At 44.2% G+C, this 22,098-nt stretch overlaps 1 protein-coding gene across 1 annotated transcript in view; it reads left to right on the plus strand.

The window, feature by feature from the left end:
- The first annotated feature begins 8,281 nt into the window (after window positions 1-8,281).
- Window positions 8,282-22,098, plus strand: part of LOC123994440 (fatty acyl-CoA reductase 1-like) — a 74,135-nt gene continuing 60,318 nt past the window's right edge. The window contains exon 1 of the mRNA XM_046297021.1: window positions 8,282-8,638. Within this exon, the coding sequence (XP_046152977.1) occupies window positions 8,586-8,638 (53 nt within the window). The 5' untranslated portion in view covers window positions 8,282-8,585. The remainder of the gene's footprint in view (window positions 8,639-22,098) is intronic.

Consider the following 22,098-nt stretch of genomic DNA (forward strand, 5'->3'; position numbering starts at 1 on the left):
GACTGAAGAAGCTATCCCGAGGAATCTATCAAATGGTATAGAAATAAATCTATTATATGATGAGTATTAATATGTGGGACGTGATCATCTCTAATGCATACCTAGTCGGGCCAATGGTAGCTCTGAGACGCCTCATAAGCTCGACGAGTGAAGGAACACAACACTGTTTTTCAACACTCCCTTATGACTCCACAGCCCAGCTTATGATATTGCATTTCTAGTCTGAGTGGACCCATTCTATGAGACTGCAGTGGACTCTAAGGGCTGTTCGTGCTTGAATCATCAACAGTTGGGTCACAGGAGATACATCTCCCCCTCACTGTGCTTCGCGAACAAAGCAATTTGCTGAGGTTTGTCTGGTGGAGAGAGTGAAGGCTCATGGGATATCGGGGCAGAGTGCCTTACGATCAGGGACAGATGGACAGAGAGGTCTGTTATGGACTTAAAGAACCTAGAACACTCTCTAGACGAATGTGGTTCAATCCAGGCTGCTACCGTACAGTCAATACCAATGTCCCAATATTCATATACATCTGTGCCATGACGGACATTCATGGTTTTATATCTGATTGTTGACATTTGTTCACTATATTTACAGACCCCACAGTATTTATTTGGTCAGAAAACATTAGCAAATCTTTCCATTTCCTTACAGATTGAAGATAGTTCCACAACTTTGTGGGGTTCTGTTGGTATCTCATCGTCAGATATCGAAACGTCTAGGCAGAACATCTCTAACAGATGGTGTAATCGTGTTTGGGTGAAAATATGGCAAGTGTGTGAAAGCAGGAAACTACACTAGTATTTCTGGTGGGGATCAGAGAGAGAGAGAGAAACATTGCCATTTGTCACGAGCTCATTCATCACAATGTGTCTAATGGTCTGTGGCTTCACTTAACTCTGTTCATTTACACAAGACATGAAACACTTTTATCTCCCAAAGACACATATTTATACATTACAATTGACAACTGTCTTGAATATTCATTTCCACATTTGTTTAGTCTCTAAGTGATGCCGTCTACATAGCCAGCTACGTTAATATACTGTATATATATATACACATCTCTCTCTACCAGATTGTGTCCCAATTAACTTCGGAACTCTAGACAGTGGAGGCTCTGTCAGTGGCTCTGTCTGAACTTTACTGTCACCAGTTTACACAGATACACAGTTAGACACACACACACACACACACGTCCCTCAGAACCGCCTTGTCATCCGATGATTAAGGCAGAGTTTTATTTTTTATTTTTTTAACTCTCTCAAACCCTCTCTCTGGCTCTGGGACTCACAGAAGCTAATTCATCTGCCGCTCTGATGACTATTATACTGTACATGGAGATGTGGAGAGACTACAATCATCTAGACATTATGATCATTGACAGACACAAGAATCATTCTTGGCGATAAAAGAAAAGTCATTAAGGAGCAATCCGAATGTGTCCCCTTTAGTTTCTGCAGACATCTGATTTTTGAGTGGTAATTTGCCGTGTCGAGCTAACAATCCAGCAAAGAGAGGACGACATTGGCAGAACAAAGCTGCCCCCCCCCCCCGGGTGGAAGAAATGCAGACAGTCTTTCAGAATAGGAATGATACGAGAGAGGTGAGTGATTGCTCGGGGGCCGTTGGAATTTCTATTTACGAGAAGAAAAAAATACTTCTTTAAAGCACAAAGTGGTTCAGAGAATTGCCATATAAATTGTGCTGGGGAACTGACCCTGAGTAGACAGGAGTCTGTGGCTCAGCTGCTGTCTGGGCCTGTTTGAATACTTTAACAATGCATCCTTCCTCTCTTCCTTCTCTCTTTTCTAACATTGTGTAAGAACAGTGGTTACTTCAAGTAAGTAAGCAGCGGGTAGCCTAGAGGTTCAGAACGTTGGGCCTGTAACTTAAAGGTTGCTGGTTTGAATCCTGAGCCGACTAGGTGGAAAATCTACCCATGTGCCCTTGAGCAAGGCACTTCGCCATAATTGCTCCGGATAAGAGCATCTGTTAAATGACAATAAAGACGTATATAATAATAATGTAAAACAGGTACATGTTAAGTGTCACTGGTTACTTCAAGAAAGGATTCATTTGAATAGTGCCACTGTGTTCACCCCACACACAACCATTCCTATAGTGTCTGGCCAGTCTTGACTGTATACTGCACCTTCATCACTAAGCCTATCATGACGTCTGTGTTCACCCCACACACAACCATTCCTATAGTGTCTGGCCAGTCCTGACTGTATACTGCACCTTCATCACTAAGCCTATCATGACTTCTGTGTAGACTAGAGACAAGGAAGAATGTCCTTCCTTCGTTGCACAGTTTGCCTCTTTTTCTCGTCAGAGCAGTCCCCCATTGAGGCAAATATCAGTACTTCTCTATGGACAGATCAGAAGAGATGGGTATATCCCCCATTGAGGCAAATATCAGTACTTCTCTATGGACAGATCAGAAGAGATGGGTATATCTAAAACGGCGAGTGTGTTGAAGACTGACGGCATGTACAAACCGTGAACCCCCTGAGCCTACCTAATGCAGCAGGGTATCACTGTGTAGTGTTATTATTAGCTGTGTTATTGACCTTGTACAGGTGTGTCGCTATTATAAATATGACTCAATGTATTATTATGGATAGTCCCAGACTATAAGTGAACAACCTATTTTTATGAAATGCAACACTATGGATATATTAACTTTTGCAGAAATCTTGTTTACCGTAATGATATTCTGAAATGCTGTCAAATAAAATGTTGACTCGGTGTAAAGTATTCCATTAAGATCAAGCTGTCACTGATTTATGAGTGACCGAGTTGATGGATGGCCTTATGGCAGGTGAACAGCTTGCCCGGGGGTGTATTCATTAGTGCAATCTGTAGTAAAACGTTTTGCAACAAAAACAAAGGTTTCTTATAGGACAAGTTCAGGATAGTTCCTCCGTGTTTTGGCTTGTTTGCTTCTGTTTTGTTCCAAGTGAAAACAACTCAACTTGCCCAGAGGTACTTACAGCAGGATCTCCTCAACCGTATGACCACATGAGGGCAATGCTGTGTAAGGAAAGAAGGCAAATCACTGATTTCAAAATGGCTATTGTACATTCTTGTTGTTTCCACTAGAGAGCACATGTTCACTTGGCCTTAAACTACCTTTGTCTGCCATTATTTTTGGCAAAAGTACATGACGAGATATTTTATATCTATCTCATACTTGAGTTTACTAGCGAAAGTCTTGTAAATGTACTTTACTTGAGAAAGTCTTGTAAATGTACTTTACTAGCGAAAGTATTGTAAATGTACTTTACTTGAGAAAGTAATTACATTTTGATTAGATATTTCTTGACCTTTCAATCAGCGCATTTTGACTAGAATTCTTGAGTTCTGTAATCCTCACTTTTTAACGTCACAGCTACCAAACCAAATCAAATCAAACTATTTGTCACATGCGCCGAATACAACAAGTGTAGACCTTACCGTGAAATGCTTACAAGCCCTTAACTAACAGTGCAGTTCAAGAAGAGTTAAGAATCAGCACCTGCGATTGCGGAATTTATGTAATGAAAATCCACCTCACCCGTGAGTCGCCACCGATCTAAACCAGCATTGTCGTTCCTTTCATAAAGCGAGGCTTACTGACAGCTATTTGTATGCAGAAAGGGTGGCGCGTCAGGCAGGCTGACCGGTAGATGAGATAATAGACACCCTAGAGCAGTGGTCACCAACGTTTTCTGAGTCAAAATGCAAGCCGAGATCTTTTTTTTACGGTGATTCGGGTGAGAGGCAGCCTCACCTGCTCCCACCCTCCCCTCAGACAGACCATCAGATGGTCCTACTCCGCTGAGAAAAGGGGGCACAGTCTCCCAGCTGATGGCGCAATATAAGTCGCACTGCATTACTTCCAATCCATGTTGTTACTCCTATGACCAGAGAAAGTGAAATATTCCTCGATATTAAAAAAGACACGAGCCAAATAATGAGACCTTATCGAAACGCGCATTTAATGACTTAGAAAAATGTTTAACAAAGTATCGACAGTGCTGAATACCAATTTAAACATGAACTTACTCATAAAAAAACAGCAGCTGTATTCGTTGTCTAGTTTTAAAAGTTTTTAAATCTCACATTATCATTTTCGCTGTGCGTTCGAGGCTTCTTTTTAGTCTATGGCTCGAGGAAACTGCGCAGACACAATGTTCTGATCTATCTGATTGGCCAGCGTTAGACCTATAGGTGCTCTTGATTTGATCTCTGGGCTGCCAGGTAGACGGAGTACTACCTTCAGACACATGAAATGGTTGACAATGGGAACACTTTTCCTTCCCGGCTCTAGGGCAGCTGAATCAAGTACATCTAACGGGAACAGCTCAAAATGAATACAAAAAAATGTACGGCAAGGCTTTCGCGATCGACCAGTTGGTGACCAATGCCCGAGAGAGAGAGAGAGGCACCACAGGAGAAACCCAGACAAACCCTCCTGCTGATGCAGAGCCAGAGGCTGAACTAGAAGCAGGATGGCGCTGATGTATTGTCCTCAGTAAAAAATCAGCCGTGGGCCATAAAAATGTTCCAAGTGTTCCACTGTGAGAACTACTGTGCCATACGAACTATGCGTTCATATACTTTATGTGCAAACTATGTCTCCCATCATGACACGTGAACTGGTTCTTCCACCTGGATGGCAAACTCTTAGCTATGATGGAGGAGCTGGATTTAAGAACATTGATTGGGATAACATGTCAAGACACAAAGAAATGATTTTCTTCTGTGATCTTAACCCCCCTCCATTAACCCTACTGGGTTCAGACATGCTTGAGAGTGAACATGGTAAATAGGAAATGACTATAAGGGTGCGGTCACAAGGTGCTCTTATGGAGTATATTTTCCTTCATAGAATACATTCTGTTCTTTACACAGAACATCTATAAAGAGCTGGTTGATAGTCAGTAGTGACCTTAGGCTGGTTTTACTGGATGAGAAAACAGTACCAGATTCCATCCCAGTGCTCTACTCCCTAGTCTACTGAATGTACGAGGAAAACCTGGGCATTTATCTGGTGTGAATGAAAGGATGGCCTTACCTCTCTCTCAGGGAATGTTAGAATCACTCCCTCACACTCGACCAAGGGTCATCAAACATTTACCGCAAATATTAACTGTGTCTTTAACATGTTACTCTGAGAAATATTGACCTGTCAATGGATCCTCAATTTTGATACAAGGGAAACCTGTCTCCCTACTTGTTCTCCTGGCCAGAGGGAAACATCTATTCTCTCTCTCTCTCTCCGTAGGCCACAGCTGCCAGTCTGTGTAACGGAATGTGTTATCTGAGGTGAGGCTTGCATCAGAGCAGTGAAACACTCCCATTCTTTCCTTATCCTTTCATCTGTCACCTTGTTTTCTCTGCTGGCTCCTGTGCTATCGAGGAGCGGAGCCGGATCACTCACTCACACACACACACACTGGGGCTGTGTGTCTCATCCTCCTTACAGTCACCGTGACCCTAAGGGCTGGGGTCAATTAGAATTGAAAGAAGTTAATTCAAGAATTGATTTGAATTTAAAATCCAAAAATGTAAAAACATTTGAAATAAATACACTATATATCCAGCAGTAGCTGGACACCCCTTCAAATGAGTGAATTTGGCTATTTCAGCCACACCGGTTGCTGACCGGTGTATAAAATCGAGCACATAGCCATGCAATCTCCATAGACAAACATTGGCAGTAGAATGGCCTTACTGAAGAACTCAGTGGCTTATAACGTGGCACCGGCATACTGTAGGATGACACCTTTCCAACAAGTCAGTTCGTCAAATGTCTGCCCTGCTAGAGCTGCCCCAGTCAACTGTAAGTGCTGTTATTTTGAAATGGAAACGTCTAGGAGCAACAACGGCTCAGCCGCGAAGTGGTAGGCCACACATGCTCACAGAACGGGACCACCAAGTTCTGAAGCGGATAGTGTGTAGAAATTGTCTTCCTTGGTTGCAACACTCACTACACGAGTTCCAAACTGCCTCTGGAAGCAACGTCAGCACAAGAACTGTTCGTCAGGAGCCTCATGAAATTGGTTTCTATAGCCGAGCAGCCGCATACAAGCCTAAGATCACCATGTGCAATGCCAAGCATGGGCTAGAGTGGTGTAAAGCTCACGGGCCATTGGACTCTGGAGCAGTGGAACCACTCTGGAGTGATGAATCACGCTTCACCATCTGGCAGTCCGACTGACGCCAGGAGAATGCTACCTGCCCCAATCCGTCAAATCAAATCAAATTGTATTTGTCACATGCGCCGAATATGACAGTTGTAGACCTTACAGTGAAATGCTTACTTACAAGCCCTTAACCAACAATGCAGTTTAGAGTCACTGTGCAGGGGCACAGGTTAGTCAAGGTAATTGAGGTAAAATGCACATAGGGGTAAAGGGGCTATGCATAAATAATAAACAGAGAGGAGCAGCAGTGTAAAATACAAATAGTCTGTGTAGCCATTTGGTTAGCTGTTCAGGAGTCTTATGACTTGGGGTAGAAGCTGTTAAGAAGCCTTTTGGACCTAGACTTGGCGCTCCAGTACCACTTGCCGTGCGGTAGCAGAGAGAACGGTCTATACTAGGGTGGCTGGAGTCTTTGGCAGTTTTTAGGGCCTTCCTCTGACACCGCCTGGTGTAGAGCTCCTGGATGGCAGGAAGCTTAGCCCCTGTGATGTACTGGGCCGTACGCACTATCCTCTGTAGGGCCTTGCGGTCGGAGGCTGAGCAGTTGCATAGTGCCAACTGTATAGTTTGGTGGAGTAGAAATAATGATCTGGGGCTGTTTTTCATGGTTTGGGCTAAGGCCCCTTTGTTCCAGTGAAGGGAAATCTTAACACTACAGCATACAATGACATTCTGGATGATTCTGTGCTTCCAACTTTGTGGAAACAGTTTGGGGAATGCCCTTTCCTGTTTCAGCACGACAATGCCCCCTTGCACGAAGCGAAGTCCATACAGAAATAGTTTGTCGAGATCGGTGTGGAAGAACTTGACTGGCCTGCACAGAGCCCTAACCTCAACCCCATCGAACACCTTTGGGATGAATTAGAATCACCCAACATCAGTGCCTGACCTCATTAATGCTCATGGCTGAATGGAAGCAAGTCCCCACGGCAATGTTCCAACATCTAGTGGAAAACCTTCCCAGAAGAGTGGACGCTGTTATTGCAGCAAAGGGGGGACCAACTCCATATTAATGCCCATGATATTGGAATTAGATGTTTGACTAGCAGGTGTCCACATACTTTTGGTCATGTAGTGTAGCTTCTACTCCTCAGTTGAGAGAGAGAGAGAGAGAGAGAGAGAGAGAGAGAGAGAGAGAGAGAGAGAGAGAGAGAGAGAGAGAGAGAGAGAGAGAGAGAGAGAGATACTCCTATCTCTTATCATCTTTTTATTTTGTTGTTATTTTAGGGATAACATCATGTGTTGAAAAGCAGAGGGAATGGCCTTAGGTAGACTTTCCCTGTGAATAGTTAAAGTGATATAGCCTACTGTACACAGCTCTCAACTCATGTGTTCATAACTTTCTTTTCATAGAGCAAATCACTGCCATGCCCTGAACGGTGGTTCAAATCACTGCGGAGTCAGGTGGATGGAGGCTTGCTCCTTGGCAACCTTAAAGATGATACACATGGGATTTGTTAGAATTTTTGCATTTGTTTTGAATGCAGCCTAATGCTAGGCGAATTGCAAGATATTTCACAGCAATTTAGTTTCCTTACACTATTCAGTGCTTGTTTTCTCACAAAACTGAAATTGAGCGAACAGTGTAGAATTTTAGCAACCAGGAAGTGACAGAACTATTTCCACTAGATAACACAGCCCCAAAGTCAGAACGGCTTTCCCATTTTGACAGCAGAAAGCTCTGGCTTTCCCATTTTGACAGATGCAGCTTTGGCAGGAGAAATCAGTAGGCGAATATCACAGCCAATCACAACAATGTGAAACACAATCATTCCACTATTACTGTAGATATATTATGAACGTTTTGTGAAATTACAATGAAAAAGGAAAAATAAATCCTATGCGTAGCACCTTTAAGTACTAAATGACAACTTATCATCGTATATCATGAAGTGTCCATTCAGTAATTGGAGAACATGTCTTGACATGATGGAGATGTGTGAGCTTCCTTAGATGTGGGCTGGTACTTGCAGAAGAAAACCTATCACCTGTGGTTGGTTGTTTGTTACCTGTGTCCAATATCCATACAATTCAGTTCACAACCAATGTGTTTGGTTATACAGTGGCCTGTGTTAAAGCCTTTCTTTTGTCGCTAAACATCCTCAAAAAAACTAAGGATGGCACCAGGAAAGGGGCCGTCTCAGGTGAACCAAAATAACAGAACACAACGGTTTCCGTAGCTGAGAAAATGTGCATCTATGTCTGTCTGTCTGGAACACGCCCTCCGGTTTCTCTCATCCCATATCATCAACAACCACGTTCCTCCTCTGTATTCAGTGGGGAGACATGAGAGTGGCCGGCTGGCGCGGTCTAGGACAGTGAAAATTCCACAACGAGACGTTTCGAAGGAGCAGGCAGCAAGATCTGCATTCTCAAGTTGAAAGCGCATGTTTCGGTTCTGGGTCGCAAACCTACAGCCAACAAGGATATCCTATCCAAGGTAAGATTGCTTTTACTCGTTTTTAAATTCTTCAAATCCCGTTTTGGTGTAAATGTATAAGAAGGTGCTGGAGTGAAGGTCTGAAGCATCTCTCATTCCCCAGTCAGATTTGTCTGGGATGGGAATGTAGAAAGCGTGCCCATTTGACGCCTTCTGTTTGTTTACAAACATGCACACTAGCTTGCTATGATGAACATTTAATTTGGCCTAGCCATACTGTGATCGCTTTCATTAATGTCTTAACATGACTGAGTGAGTACGCGCGAGCTACAGTGCCCGATTCTACCAGCGGCCACTCAGTCCAGTCTCTACAGTATATTCAGTACCTTGCATAGCTTTCTGTAATGTAAATCCTCATAATATTTCTGCGTGCGTAAATTTGGTTCCTTGTAGTTCCACATAAACGAGCTTACAATAGCCCAAAATAACTGAACAAATCAGCTAGATAAATGCTTCATAATAAAAGGAGGCGGCAAAGCCGTGAAGATGACTCCGATAGAACTGTCATAATGGTTTATTGTGCAGCTCTTTCTCATGTGGAATCAGCGCTGGCGCTCATTGAGTAATCAGAGGTCGGCGAGTGCTCTCTCTGCGCGCTGAAAGTGAAGCGCGCGTTCTCTATCTTGCGCAACAAGGTTCATAAATGATTGGGGGAGAGAGAGATGTGTTCTGACAGTATTGTTATCTATGTTGTTTAACTGCCTTAGAATTGATTCCGAATTAAAATACCTCAAATTAACAGGAAACCATGATGTAGGTAATGTTGGACATTGCATTATGACAATGCGTGTGTCCTTTGCTATCATTGGCCATTAGAATTAGCTAGTATCCACCACTGTATTTTGTGGGTCTTCCAGTCGTCAGATTTGAATTTGAGTTCATATAGTCCTTTACAACATATCTGAGGGGGCTGACCCCAGACCATAAGCCTATATGTGCACCTTGATGGGCTCCTAACTTTTGAATGTGTGAGAATCCCTGTTGACCTTATACAACACTGCAGAGGTGAGGAGAAGGAGAGTGAGGCCCAAACTGACCTCTGCAGTCACCATATATGCCAGTGCGCTTTGAGCCAGGTGTTGGGGTCCAGAGGTATGTGGTGTGAGAAAATAGCTTTGTCACGTTATGTCACTTGTCATCTGTTTAAAAAAGAAAGTGGTGGTTAATAAACATAGATGTCACAGATAGGTTGAATTATCCTCAGAGACTGGCACTGGTCTATATTTACTGTGTGTTCTGTTAGGACACCTCAGTGATGATCTGCTCTTGTTCACAGCCAGGTAGTTATGTGTATGAGTATGTGCATGGTAGCTATGTGTATGAGTATGTGCATGGTAGCTATGTGTATGAGTATGTGCATGGTAGTTATGTGTATGAGTATGTGCATGGTAGTTATGTGTATGATTATGTGCATGGTAGTTATGTGTATGAGTATGTGCATGGTAGCTATGTGTATGAGTATGTGCATGGTAGCTATGTGTATGAGTATGTGCATGGTAGTTATGTGTATGAGTATGTGCATGGTAGTTATGTGTATGAGTATGTGCATGGTAGTTATGTGTATGAGTATGTGCATGGTAGTTATGTGTATGAGTATGTGCATGGTAGTTATGTGTATGAGTATGTGCATGGTAGTTATGTGTATGAGTATGTGCATGGTAGTTATGTGCATGGTAGTTATGTGCATGGTAGTTATGTGTATGAGTATGTGCATGGTAGTTATGTGTATGAGTATGTGCATGGTAGTTATGTGTATGAGTATGTGCATGGTAGTTATGTGTATGAGTATGTGCATGAGTATGTGCATGGTAGTTATGTGTATGAGTATGTGCATGGTAGTTATGTGTATGAGTATGTGCATGGTAGTTATGTGCATGGTAGTTATGTGTATGAGTATGTGCATGGTAGTTATGTGCATGGTAGTTATGTGTATGAGTATGTGCATGGTAGTTATGTGTATGAGTATGTGCATGGTAGTTATGTTATGAGTATGTGCATGGTAGTTATGTGTATGAGTATGTGCATGGTAGTTATGTGTATGAGTATGTGCATGGTAGTTATGTGTATGAGTATGTGCATGGTAGTTATGTGTATGAGTATGTGCATGGTAGTTATGTGTATGAGTATGTGCATGGTAGTTATGTGTATGCGTATGTGCATGGTAGTTATGTGTATGCGTATGTGCATGGTAGTTATGTGTATGCGTATGTGCATGGTAGTTATGTGTATGCGTATGTGCATGGTAGTTATGTGTATGCGTATGTGCATGGTAGTTATGTGTATGAGTATGTGCATGGTAGTTATGTGTATGAGTATGTGCATGGTAGTTGTGTGTATGAGTATGTGCATGGTAGTTGTGTGTATGAGTATGTGCATGGTAGTTGTGTGTATGAGTATGTGCATGGTAGTTATGTGTATGAGTATGTGCATGGTAGTTATGTGTATGAGTATGTGCATGGTAGTTATGTGTATGAGTATGTGCATGGTGTAGCAACCTGACAGAGTACACATTGACACTTCATTCCCCTCGTAAAAGTCCATGTAAAAGCAGCGCTACATTCTTGTACACTCATTCCAGTAAGGTACGTAGTAATGCATTTTACTAAGAACATTACGCTAGAGATGACTGTTGACCCTCTTGACTGAGCATTTAAGGAGTTCTAAATTACACCCTCAATTTCCAGGGGCATACCCTCTCCATTCCTTTGTGCTCACTGCACTCTCTCTCTCTTTCTCTCTTCTTTACTGTCTCTGAGCCATGCTTCTCCATTTCACTCTCTCCTCCTGCCTCTCCCTATCTTATTTCTTAGTATGGATAGGCAGAATCAGACAGCTTATTCTCTCTTATTCACTTCCTCTCTCTCGCTCTCTCACTCCCCCTCCTTTAAACAGCCACTGTGCTTTCTCTCTCGGTGCCAAAGTGTGTTTTATTCTCCTGGCACCATGCTCTTGCCCATTGCCCACAGAGAACAGGGTGGCATGCACATCACAGATGCATCATGGGTGAACTCAGTGGCTGTGGGCATCATCATCCGTTCCTGGTTGAGTATTTCCTCCCCACTTAGATAAGTCCCGTCCTCCTTTCAACTCGTGTTAATTTCCAGAAGTAGAAGTTTGGGGTGGATGAGTTCTGCAACAGCCCCAAAAGCACTTCTAGAAACATCTATTTGTAGAGCAGGTTTGAATCTGTCAGTACCAGTAGTTCAATCAGGAGACCTGCAGGGGTTTTTGTCAAAGAGGCTTTGTGTTATGCAAACACATCAGGATGCTTGTGGGTGGATGGATGTTTTGTGGCATAAAGCTCGTGTGATGAGGCGCGCTGTAACTGTAGGGTGTGCTGCAGGTGCTCTGGGCCTAAGGGTTAAAAGAAAAACACACCTGTTGAGAATCAGAGATATTCCACTGCATGAACTCCTCAACTGTGTAACCGTAAATAACCTCCTCATACAGATGCTTAAAGGAGCAGTTAGCAGTTGCTACATCCATTTTTGGAGTTATACATTAAATGATATGTATCCATTGAGCTTAGTTCAACTGTCGTAACCCATCAGAATTCAAAATGTGAGGTTTGTTTACTCCAATGTTTGTGAACAAAGTAAATGTAAACAAACACTGTTTATCTTAAAAAACCTGGTTAAACCATGGTCAGTCCTTCCATCCATAGCTCTGTCTTTGAATTTGAGAGTGGTCCCATTGCTCCAGCCCCATCCCACTCCCCATCCCCCTGGCTTTTTACCCACACAGTGGTCCCATTGCTCCAGCCCCATCCCACTCCCTATCCCCTTGCTTTTTACCCACACAGTGGTCCCATTGCTCCAGCCCCATCCCACTCCCTATCCCCCTGCTTTTTACCCACACAGTGGTCCCATTGCTCCAGCCCCATCCCACTCCCTATCCCCCTGCTTTTTACCCACACAGTGGTCCCATTGCTCCAGCCCCGTCCCACTCCCTATCCCCCTGCTTTTTACCCACACAGTGGTCCCATTGCTCCAGCCCCATCCCACTCCCTATCCCCCTGCTTTTTACCCACACAGTGGTCCCATTGCTCCAGCCCCGTCCCACTCCCCATCCCCCTGCTTTTTACCCACACAGTGGTCCCATTGCTCCAGCCCCATCCCACTCCCTATCCCCCTGCTTTTTACCCACACAGTGGTCCCATTGCTCCAGCCCCATCCCACTCCCTATCCCTCTGCTTTTTACCCACACAGTGGTCCCATTGCTCCAGCCCCATCCCACTCCCCATCCCCCTGGCTTTTTACCCACACAGCGGTCCCATTGCTCCAGCCCTATCCCACTCCCCATCCCCCTGGCTTTTTACCCACACAGCGGTCCCATTGCTCCAGCCCTATCCCACTCCTCATCCCCCTGGCTTTTTACCCACACAGCGGTCCCATTGCTCCAGCCCTATCCCACTCCCCATCCCCCTGGCTTTTTACCCACACAGTGGTCCCATTGCTCCAGCCCCATCCCACTCCCCAATCCCCCTGGCTTTTTACCCACACAGTGGTGGGGAGATGCTTTGTTGTTATTTTAACTGCTTATTGCTACTTTTAAGGACCCCACTAAAAACGTGCTGAAGAAAAGGTAGACCTCAAACTTTAACAGTCTCATGTGTTGAATGCAAGGACCTGCTGTTGGGATTGTCGATGAAGGGAATGAATAATGTAGGGAAATGCATAGGTAAGGAGAAGTGTAGTCTGATGTGTTTCCGGTGATGGGTTGAAGAGGTCAGGCACAGGAGCCATGTTAATGGGACTTTATGATGCACTTCACCCCTAGACAATACAAAAACACATTAGACTGAAACAATGGGAAGGGAAACTTTGCTTTGACTACTTGCTTTGTAGGATTGAATGTTTATTACTGCTTTAGTTAACTTATTAGAGGCATATCTGTGATACCATTACTTCAACTTTGCTTCTGTTCCAATACCGTTCCATAATTAGTGTGACCATGTAATCTATTTAACTGGCTGATTTTGTTCTGTGTTTTTGGTTTTGTGTGATTTGTGTGCTCATGTAACAGTATTGTTCCATCCCTCTCCTCGCCCCAACCTGGGCTCGAACCAGGGACCCTCTGCACATATCAACAGTCACCCTCGAAGCATCGCTCCACAAAAGCCTTGCAGAGCAAGGGGAACCACTATTTCAAGATCTCAAAGCGAGTGACGTCACCGATTGAAACGCTATTAGCGCACACCACCGCTAACTAGCTAGCCATTTCACATCGGTTACACTCACCTCCCTTTTGACCTCCTCCTTTTCCGCAGCAACCAGTGATCCGGGTCAACAGCATCAATGTAACAGTATAACTTTAGTCCGTCCCCTCGCCCCGACCCGGGCGCGAACCAAGGAACCTCTGCACACATCAACAACTGACACCCACGAAGCATTGTTACCCAAAAGCCGCGGCCCTTGCAGAGCAAGGGGAACCACTACTTCAAGGTCTCAAAGTGAGTGACGTCACCGATTGAAACGCTATTAACGCGCACCGCCGCTAACTAGCTAGCCATTTCACATGGGTTACACTCAGTGCCAGTGGAGATGCTAATCCTGTCAATGAGGGAGTTGGCACAGCAGGATGTGAGTAACACTAAACACACACTGTTAAATATGGCCCAATTCCCACTACGAGAGCTGAAGGAGAGACTGAGGAGCAGAGTGGCCAAAGAGATTTCTACTTTTCAATTCACACTACATCCTTGCCTTACCTTTCGTTGTCTGGCAATCCTACATTCTTGGTCTGCAGTCTGTAAATAAGTAGCCACTAATTATGCAAAAACTATTTAATAATCCAAACAGCTTTTCTATTAAAACATATTTCAGTATTGAATAATGCAACCAAACCATACCACACTCTTGAGTAATGCAACAATTCACAAGCATTTGCAGACAATTAAATAGTGATGGGGGGAAAAAATCGATACTGTTACAGGAATATGTTACAGGAATATAATATTTTTACGATATATCGTATTGGATAGTTGTACCTGCATCAAAACTCCAGTATTTTTTCCTTCATAGCTTTCTCTACATCTTCTTTTTAAATAGGGAGTCAATGTCACGCTTGCTCACACTTCCCCTCCGCCAGGCTGTCCATCATTACGCACACCTGTCACCAATATTGGACTCACCTGGACTCCTTCACTTTGTTGAATGCCACTTATATATCTGTCTGTTCCTCAGTTTGTTCCCTGTGTCAGCATTAATGTCATTTTGTTTCCCCTGTCCAGATGCTGTCCGTGTTCTGTTTCATGTCCGTTGTTTATTAATGTTCACTCCCTGTAATTGCATCTCGTCTCCCAGTGTCTGTCCTTACAGAATGCTGACCATTTGAAGCATCAAGGAGTTTTTTGTTTTGTTGGGGATGTCGGGTGCCACTGCCGAAGGAACCGGGGGTGCCTCAGCTGAATCGTTGGGCTTCCACGCCTTAGCCTGCTCGAGAAGTTTCCTTGTCTCGGTTGGCTTGGCAGGCTCCCACCCCACGTCATACCTCAGCCGGCTCGTCAGGCTTCCTCGGCTCTTAGGGCTTCCACGCCTCAGCCGGCTCGTCAGGCTTCCTCGGCTCGTCGGGCTTCAAGGCCTCAGCCGGCTCATCCGACTCCCATGTCCTTTGTTTATAAAATGTTCACTCCCTGTACTTGCTTCTCGTCTCCCAGCGTCTGTCCTTACAGCCAATTAGTTTTCTCATTGCTCTCTCTTGTCCCTCTGCAGCAGACATATGGTGAGCAATATGTTTGAAACACGTAGTCACAATAATCACAGTATTGAATCGCAATACATATAGAATCGTGAAAATCGATAATATTATCTTGTGAGGTCCCTGGCAATTTCCAGCTCTATAATTAAAAGGGTTCATTTTCTCGTACACAAATTAGCTGACAATAGCTAACTCTAATTAGCTGACAATAGCTAACTCCTGCTAGCTAGCTAACTAACAACATGCTTCATGATCAAGTAACATTAGCATATCATTAATTGATGTTTTACATACAAATATAAAAGTACAGTAATGTTATACAGTGTCTTTAAATTTGCATACCACCCAAACAGATCTACAGATGACGCAATTTCAATTGCATTTCACACTGCCCTCTCCCACCTGAACAAAAGGAGAAATACCCATGTGAGAATTCTGCTCATAGACTACAGCTCAGTGTTCAACACCATAGTCCCCTCCAACCACATCACCATGCTAGGGACCCTTGAACTGAACCCCTCCCTATGCAGCTAGATCCTAAACGTCCTGACAGACCGGCCCCAGGAGACGAGGGTAGGCAACAACACCTCCGCCACACTTACCCTCAACACAGGGTCTCCTCAGGGGTGTGTGCTTAGTTCCCTCCTGTGCTCCCTGTTCGCCCACGACTGCGTGGCCATGCACGACTCCAACACCATCATCAAGTTGGCTGACGACACAACAGTGGTAGGCCTGATCACAGACGCCGATGAGTCAGCCTATGGGGAGGAGGCCAGTGACTTAGCAGTGTGGTACCAGAACGATAACCTCTCCCTCAACGTCAGTAAGACGAAGGAGCTGATCTTGGATTATAGGAGAAAGAGGGGAGAGCACGCCCCCATCCACATCACACCCCCATCCACTGTTGTGGAACGGGTCGAGAGCTTCAGGTTCCTTGGCGTCCACATCACTAAGGACATCGTCAACCTCGTTACTCCTGACGTCACTAGACAATTCATTGTCGAGGTTGACGCTTCAGAGGTAGGCGTGGGAGCCATTCTATCCCAGCGCTTCCAGTCTGACAATAAGGTTCATTTGCTTATTTTTCTCATCGCCTGTGCCATCTGAGCGCAACTATGATGTGGGTAACCGTGAACTGCACGCCATCCGCTGAGCCCTAGGCGAATGACAGTGGTTGCATCACTGCTTTTGGTTTGACAAATAAGAACCTTGTACATCCGTTCTGACAAACGACTTAATGCCACTACAGTTGGGTTGCAGATTTCTTACCGTCCGGGTAGCAAAAACACAAGCCTGATGCCTTATCCCGTCTGTTTAGTTCTTCTGTGGCTTCCTGATCCAGGACTTCCTATATCAGGTTGTGTGACAGTCTGGGGAATTGAAAGACAGGTTGCAAAGCACTCACGCACACTGCCGCGCCTTGTCCTAGTAACCTCCTCGTTCCTGTTTCCACTGCTGGCTGTTCTTCAGTGGGCTCACTCTGCCAAGTTAGCTGGTCATCCCGGTGTTCGAGGCACTCTTGCGTCTTTCGCCAGCGCTTTTGGTGGCCGACTCAGGAGCGTGACATATTTCGTGGCTGCCATTCGGACTGCGCAGACAACTCGGGTAACTCCCCTCCTGCCGGTAATGATCCCAGACCGCTCCCCATTCCTTCTCGACCATGGTCTCACATCGCCCTAGACTTCATTACCGGTCTGCCTTTGTCTGCGGGGAAGACTGTGATTCTTATATAGGTTCTCTAAGGCGGCACATTTCATTCCCTCACTAAACTTCCTTCCGCTAAGGAGACGGCACAAATCATTATCGAGAATGTGTTCAGAATTCATGGCCTCCAGACACGTTTCAGACAGAGGTCCGCAATTCACGTCACAGTTTTGGAGGGAGTTCTGTCGTTTGATTGGTGCGTCCGTCAGTCTCTCTTCCGGGTTTCATCCCCAGTCTAACGGTCAAGCAGAGAGGGCCAATCAGACGATTGGTCGCATACTACGCAGCCTTTCTTTCAGAAACCCTGCGTCTTGGGCAGAACAGCTCCCCTGGGCAGAATACGCTCACAACTCGCTTCCTTCGTCTGCTACATTATCTCCGTTTCAGAGTAGTCTAATTTACAGCCTCCTCTGTTCTCATCCCTGCTTGCCGAGTTAGCGTTCCCTCCGCTCATAGCGTTTATCCAACGTTGTGAGCGCACCTAGGAGGGTCACTCTACCTTTGCCTTCAGGGCACAGACTCTGAGACCTCAAAAACGCAGGATTAAGATCTATTGATGCCAGAGAGTGTCACTTTACCCTGCAACCTTCCTGTACATATCTACCTCAAATGACCGCGGTTCATTGGTCCGTTCCGTGTCTCCCAGGTAGTCAATCCTTTGCCCTGCCTTTATGCGACATCTTCTACGCGTCCATCCTGTCTTCCATGTCTCCTGTGTCAAGCCTTCAGCAGTTCACTTCCCTCCCCCCTCCCGTCCTTGTCGAGAGCGCACCTATTTACCTAAGATCATGGACATTGATCTGGGACGGGGTACTCCTTGTGGATTGGGAGGGTTAGGTCCACAGTTGGGATCTGGGACTGCTGGACTCGTTCCTGATGATTTCCTCCATTGCTCCACATTGATCAGGTACGGTGAGTGGGGGGTACTGTCATGTTTTGTCATTAATTATCATGTCTTGTCCCTGTGCTTCCCCTTCTATTCGTTTCCCTCTGCTGGTCTTATTAGGTTCTTTCCCTCTTTCTATCCCACATCTGATCTCTCTCACTGATCTCGCTCTATCTTCTCCACGTTGATCTGGTCCCAGCTGTTCCTATTCCCTAATCAATCATTTAGTCTTCCCACACCTGTTGATCCTTTTCCCTGATTAGAGTCCCTATTTCTCACCTTGTTTTCCGTACCTGCCCTGTCGGATCCTTGTCTATATTCACCGTGCTGTGTCTATGTTTTGCCCATTCGTGTTTCTGATACTGTGTATCTTACTGGATTAAAGACTCACATTGATCAAGTCGCTTTTGGGTCCTCATTCACCTGCATGACAGGAAGCCCTATAGCTTCAAATTGAAACTCTGGGGAACTATAAGTTCTTCAAATTGAAACTGTGGGGAAGCCCTATAAATTCTTCAAATTGAAACTGTGGGGAAGCCCTATAAATTCTTCAAATTGAAACTGTGGGGAAGCCCTATAAATTCTTCAAATTGAAACTGTGAGGCAAGCCCTATAAGTTATTCACATTGAAGCTGTGGGGGAAGCCCTATAATATACTAATAATAATATATGCCATTTAGCAGACTATAAGTTCTTCAAATTGAAACTGTGGGGGAAGCCCTATAAATTCCTTGAATTGAAACTGTGAGGGAAGCCCTATACGTTCTTCAAATTGAAACTGTGGGGGAAGCCCTATAAGTTCTTCAAATTGAAACTGTGGGGGAAGCGCTATAAATTCTTTGAATTGAAACTGTGAGGGAAGCCCTATACTTTCTTCAAATTGAAACTGTGGGGGAAGCCCTATAAGTTCTTCAAATTGAAACTGTGGGGGAAGCCCTATAAGTTCTTCAAATTGAAACTGTGGGGGAAGCCCTATCAGTTCTTCAAATTGAAACTGTGGGGGAAGCCCTGTAATTTATTCACATTGAAACTGTGGGGGAAGCCCTATAAGTTCTTCACATTGAAACTGTGAGGGAAGCCCTATAAGTTATTCATATTGAATCTGGGGAAGTCCTATAAGTTCTTCAAATTGAAACTGTGGGGAAGCTCCAAGTTCTTCAAATAACCTTTTAAATAACCTTTTGGGGTAAAAATATAACCCTCCCCTATTATTATTAATATGCATAACAATAACAACAATAATACAATATTTTAGTTGTCAGTGTTATGATTTTAGTGGCAAAGCAGAATAAAACCATCTAAATATGAAGTAAACTCCAGCAGAGCCCCAAGTCCAATGTGTTTATCCTCTGGCCTGTTGATGTTAATGTGTTGATGTTGATGTTCTCTGTACTGTTCTCTGGCCCCCAATGGTGGAACAAACTCCACATTGACGCCAGGACAGCTGAGTCAATCACCACCTTCCGGAGACACCTGAAACCCCACCTCTTTAAGGAATACCTGGATACTAAGTAATCCTTCTCACCCCCCCTCCTTTAAGATTTAGATGCACTATTGTAAAGTGACTGTTCTACTGGATGTCATAAGGTGAATGCACCAATTTGTAAGTCGCTCTGGATAAGAGCGTCTGCTAAATGACATAAATGTAAATGTAAATGACATGGTCCACACACCCGCACAGTTGTGAAGAGGGCATGGCAGCACCTCTTCTCCGTCGGGAAGCTGAAAAGATTTGGCATGGGCCCTTGGATCCTCAAAGTTATCCAGCTGCACTATTGAGAGCATCTTGACTGGCTGCATCACTGCTTGGTATGACAAATGCGCTGCTCTTGACCGCAAAGCACTACAGAGGGTGGTGCAGACAGCACAGTACCTCACTAGGGCCAAGCTCCTTGCCATCCAGGACCTCTATATCAGGTTGTGTCAGAGGAAGGCCTGAAAAATTGCCAAAGACTCCAGCCACCCAAGCCATAGACTGTTCACTCTGCCTTCTGTCTGGCAAACGGTACTGGAGCATCAGCTCAGGGACCAACAGGCTTTGAGACAGCTTCTATCCCTAAGCCATAAGACTGCTAAATGTTCAGACTGCTAAATATTCAATTAATGATACCCAAACTATATGCACTCTCTATCTTGCACTGACCCTATGTACACTCACTCTCACTAGACTATATATGCTCCACCATTACTCATCTGGTCACTGGTCACTCACTCACTCACTCACTCATCACTCCACATTCATCTCACTCACTCTACATTGACACTCCCACACAAAACCCACACACACAACACAAACACGCATACCAACACAACGCAAACACACATACATACACATTGCACATTCATACACTTTTAAACTCATAATTTACTGCTGCTACTCTGTTCTTTATTTTACTCATATTATCTATCCTGATACCTAGTCACTTTACCCTGCCTTCATGTACATATAGCTACCTCAAATACCTTATCTTATTATCTATCCTGATGCCTAGTCACTTTACCCTGCCTTCATGTACATATCTACCCAAATACCTTATTATGATCTATCCTGATGCCTACAGTAGTCACTTTACCCTGCCTTTATGTACATATCTACCTCTAATACCTTATTATTATCTATCCTGATGCCTACAGTAGTCACTTTACCCCACGTCAAATTCCTTTTGCCTCTGCACATTGATCTGGGACTGGTACTCCCTGTATATAGCTCCACATTGATCTGGTACTGATACTCCCTGTATATAGCTCCACATTGATCTGGTACTGATACTCCCTGTATATAGCTCCACATTGATCTGGGACTGGTACTCCCTGTATATAGCTCCACATTGATCTGGTACTGATACTCTCTGTATATAGCTCCACATTGATCTGGTACTGATACTCCCTGTATATAGCTCCACATTGATCTGGTACTGGTACTCCCTGTATATAGCTCCACATTGATCTGGTACTGGTACTCCTGTATATAGCTTCACATTGATCTGGTACTGATACTCCTGTATATAGCTCCACATTGATCTGGTACTGCTACTACCTGTATATAGCTCCACATTGATCTGGTACTGATACTCTCTGTATATAGCTCCACATTGATCTGGTACTAATACTCCCTGTATATAGCTCCACATTGATCTGGTACTGGTACTCCCTGTATATAGCTCCACATTGATCTGGTACTGGTACTCCCTGTATATAGCTCCACATTGATCTGGTACTGATACTCCCTGTATATAGCTCCACATTGATCTGGTACTGGTACTCCTGTATATAGATCCACATTGATCTGGTACTGATACTCCCTGTATATAGCTCCACATTGATCTGGTACTGCTACTACCTGTATATAGCTCCACATTGATCTGGTACTGATACTCTCTGTATATAGCTCCACATTGATCTGGTACTAATACTCCCTGTATATAGCTCCACATTGATCTGGTACTGGTACTCCCTGTATATAGCTCCACATTGATCTGGTACTGCTACTACCTGTATATAGCTCCACATTGATCTGGTACTGATACTCCCTGTATATAGCTCCACATTGATCTGGTACTACTACTCCCTGTATATAGCTCCACATTGATCTGGTACTGATACTCCCTGTATACAGCTCCACATTGATCTGGTACTGATACTCCCTGTATATAGCTCCACATTGATCTGGTACTGGTACTCCCTGTATATAGATCCACATTGATCTGGTACTCCCTGTATATAGCTCCACATTGATCTGGTACTGCTACTACCTGTATATAGCTTAATTCTTGTGTATTTTATTTTATTTTACTCCTCTTGTGTTGCTATTTATATTCTTCAACTCTGTGTCGTTGGGAAGGGCTCGTAAGCAAGCATTTCACAATAAAGGCTAAACAAGTTGTATTTGGCGCATGTGACAAATAAAATTACACAGCTGTGTAGCTAGTCTACACGGCTAGGTAACATTAGCTAGCAAGCTAGCTAGCTAAACAATATCATTTCTTAATTCTCACATAAACATGATGGCTGTAGCGGAATGCTGGCATTTTGCTTAACTACTGTTAGAGAGGCGTTCTTAGGTTTACACTAGCTACCGTATTAGAGTTATCTTAAAACAAACCAGGCTTCATTGTATCAATATCATGGAAGTCATTATATGAGGTAAAAGCAAATTGCGACTGAAAACGGA

This window comes from Oncorhynchus gorbuscha, linkage group LG14 (genome assembly GCF_021184085.1).
Source record: "Oncorhynchus gorbuscha isolate QuinsamMale2020 ecotype Even-year linkage group LG14, OgorEven_v1.0, whole genome shotgun sequence".
Lineage (NCBI taxonomy): Eukaryota > Metazoa > Chordata > Actinopteri > Salmoniformes > Salmonidae > Oncorhynchus > Oncorhynchus gorbuscha.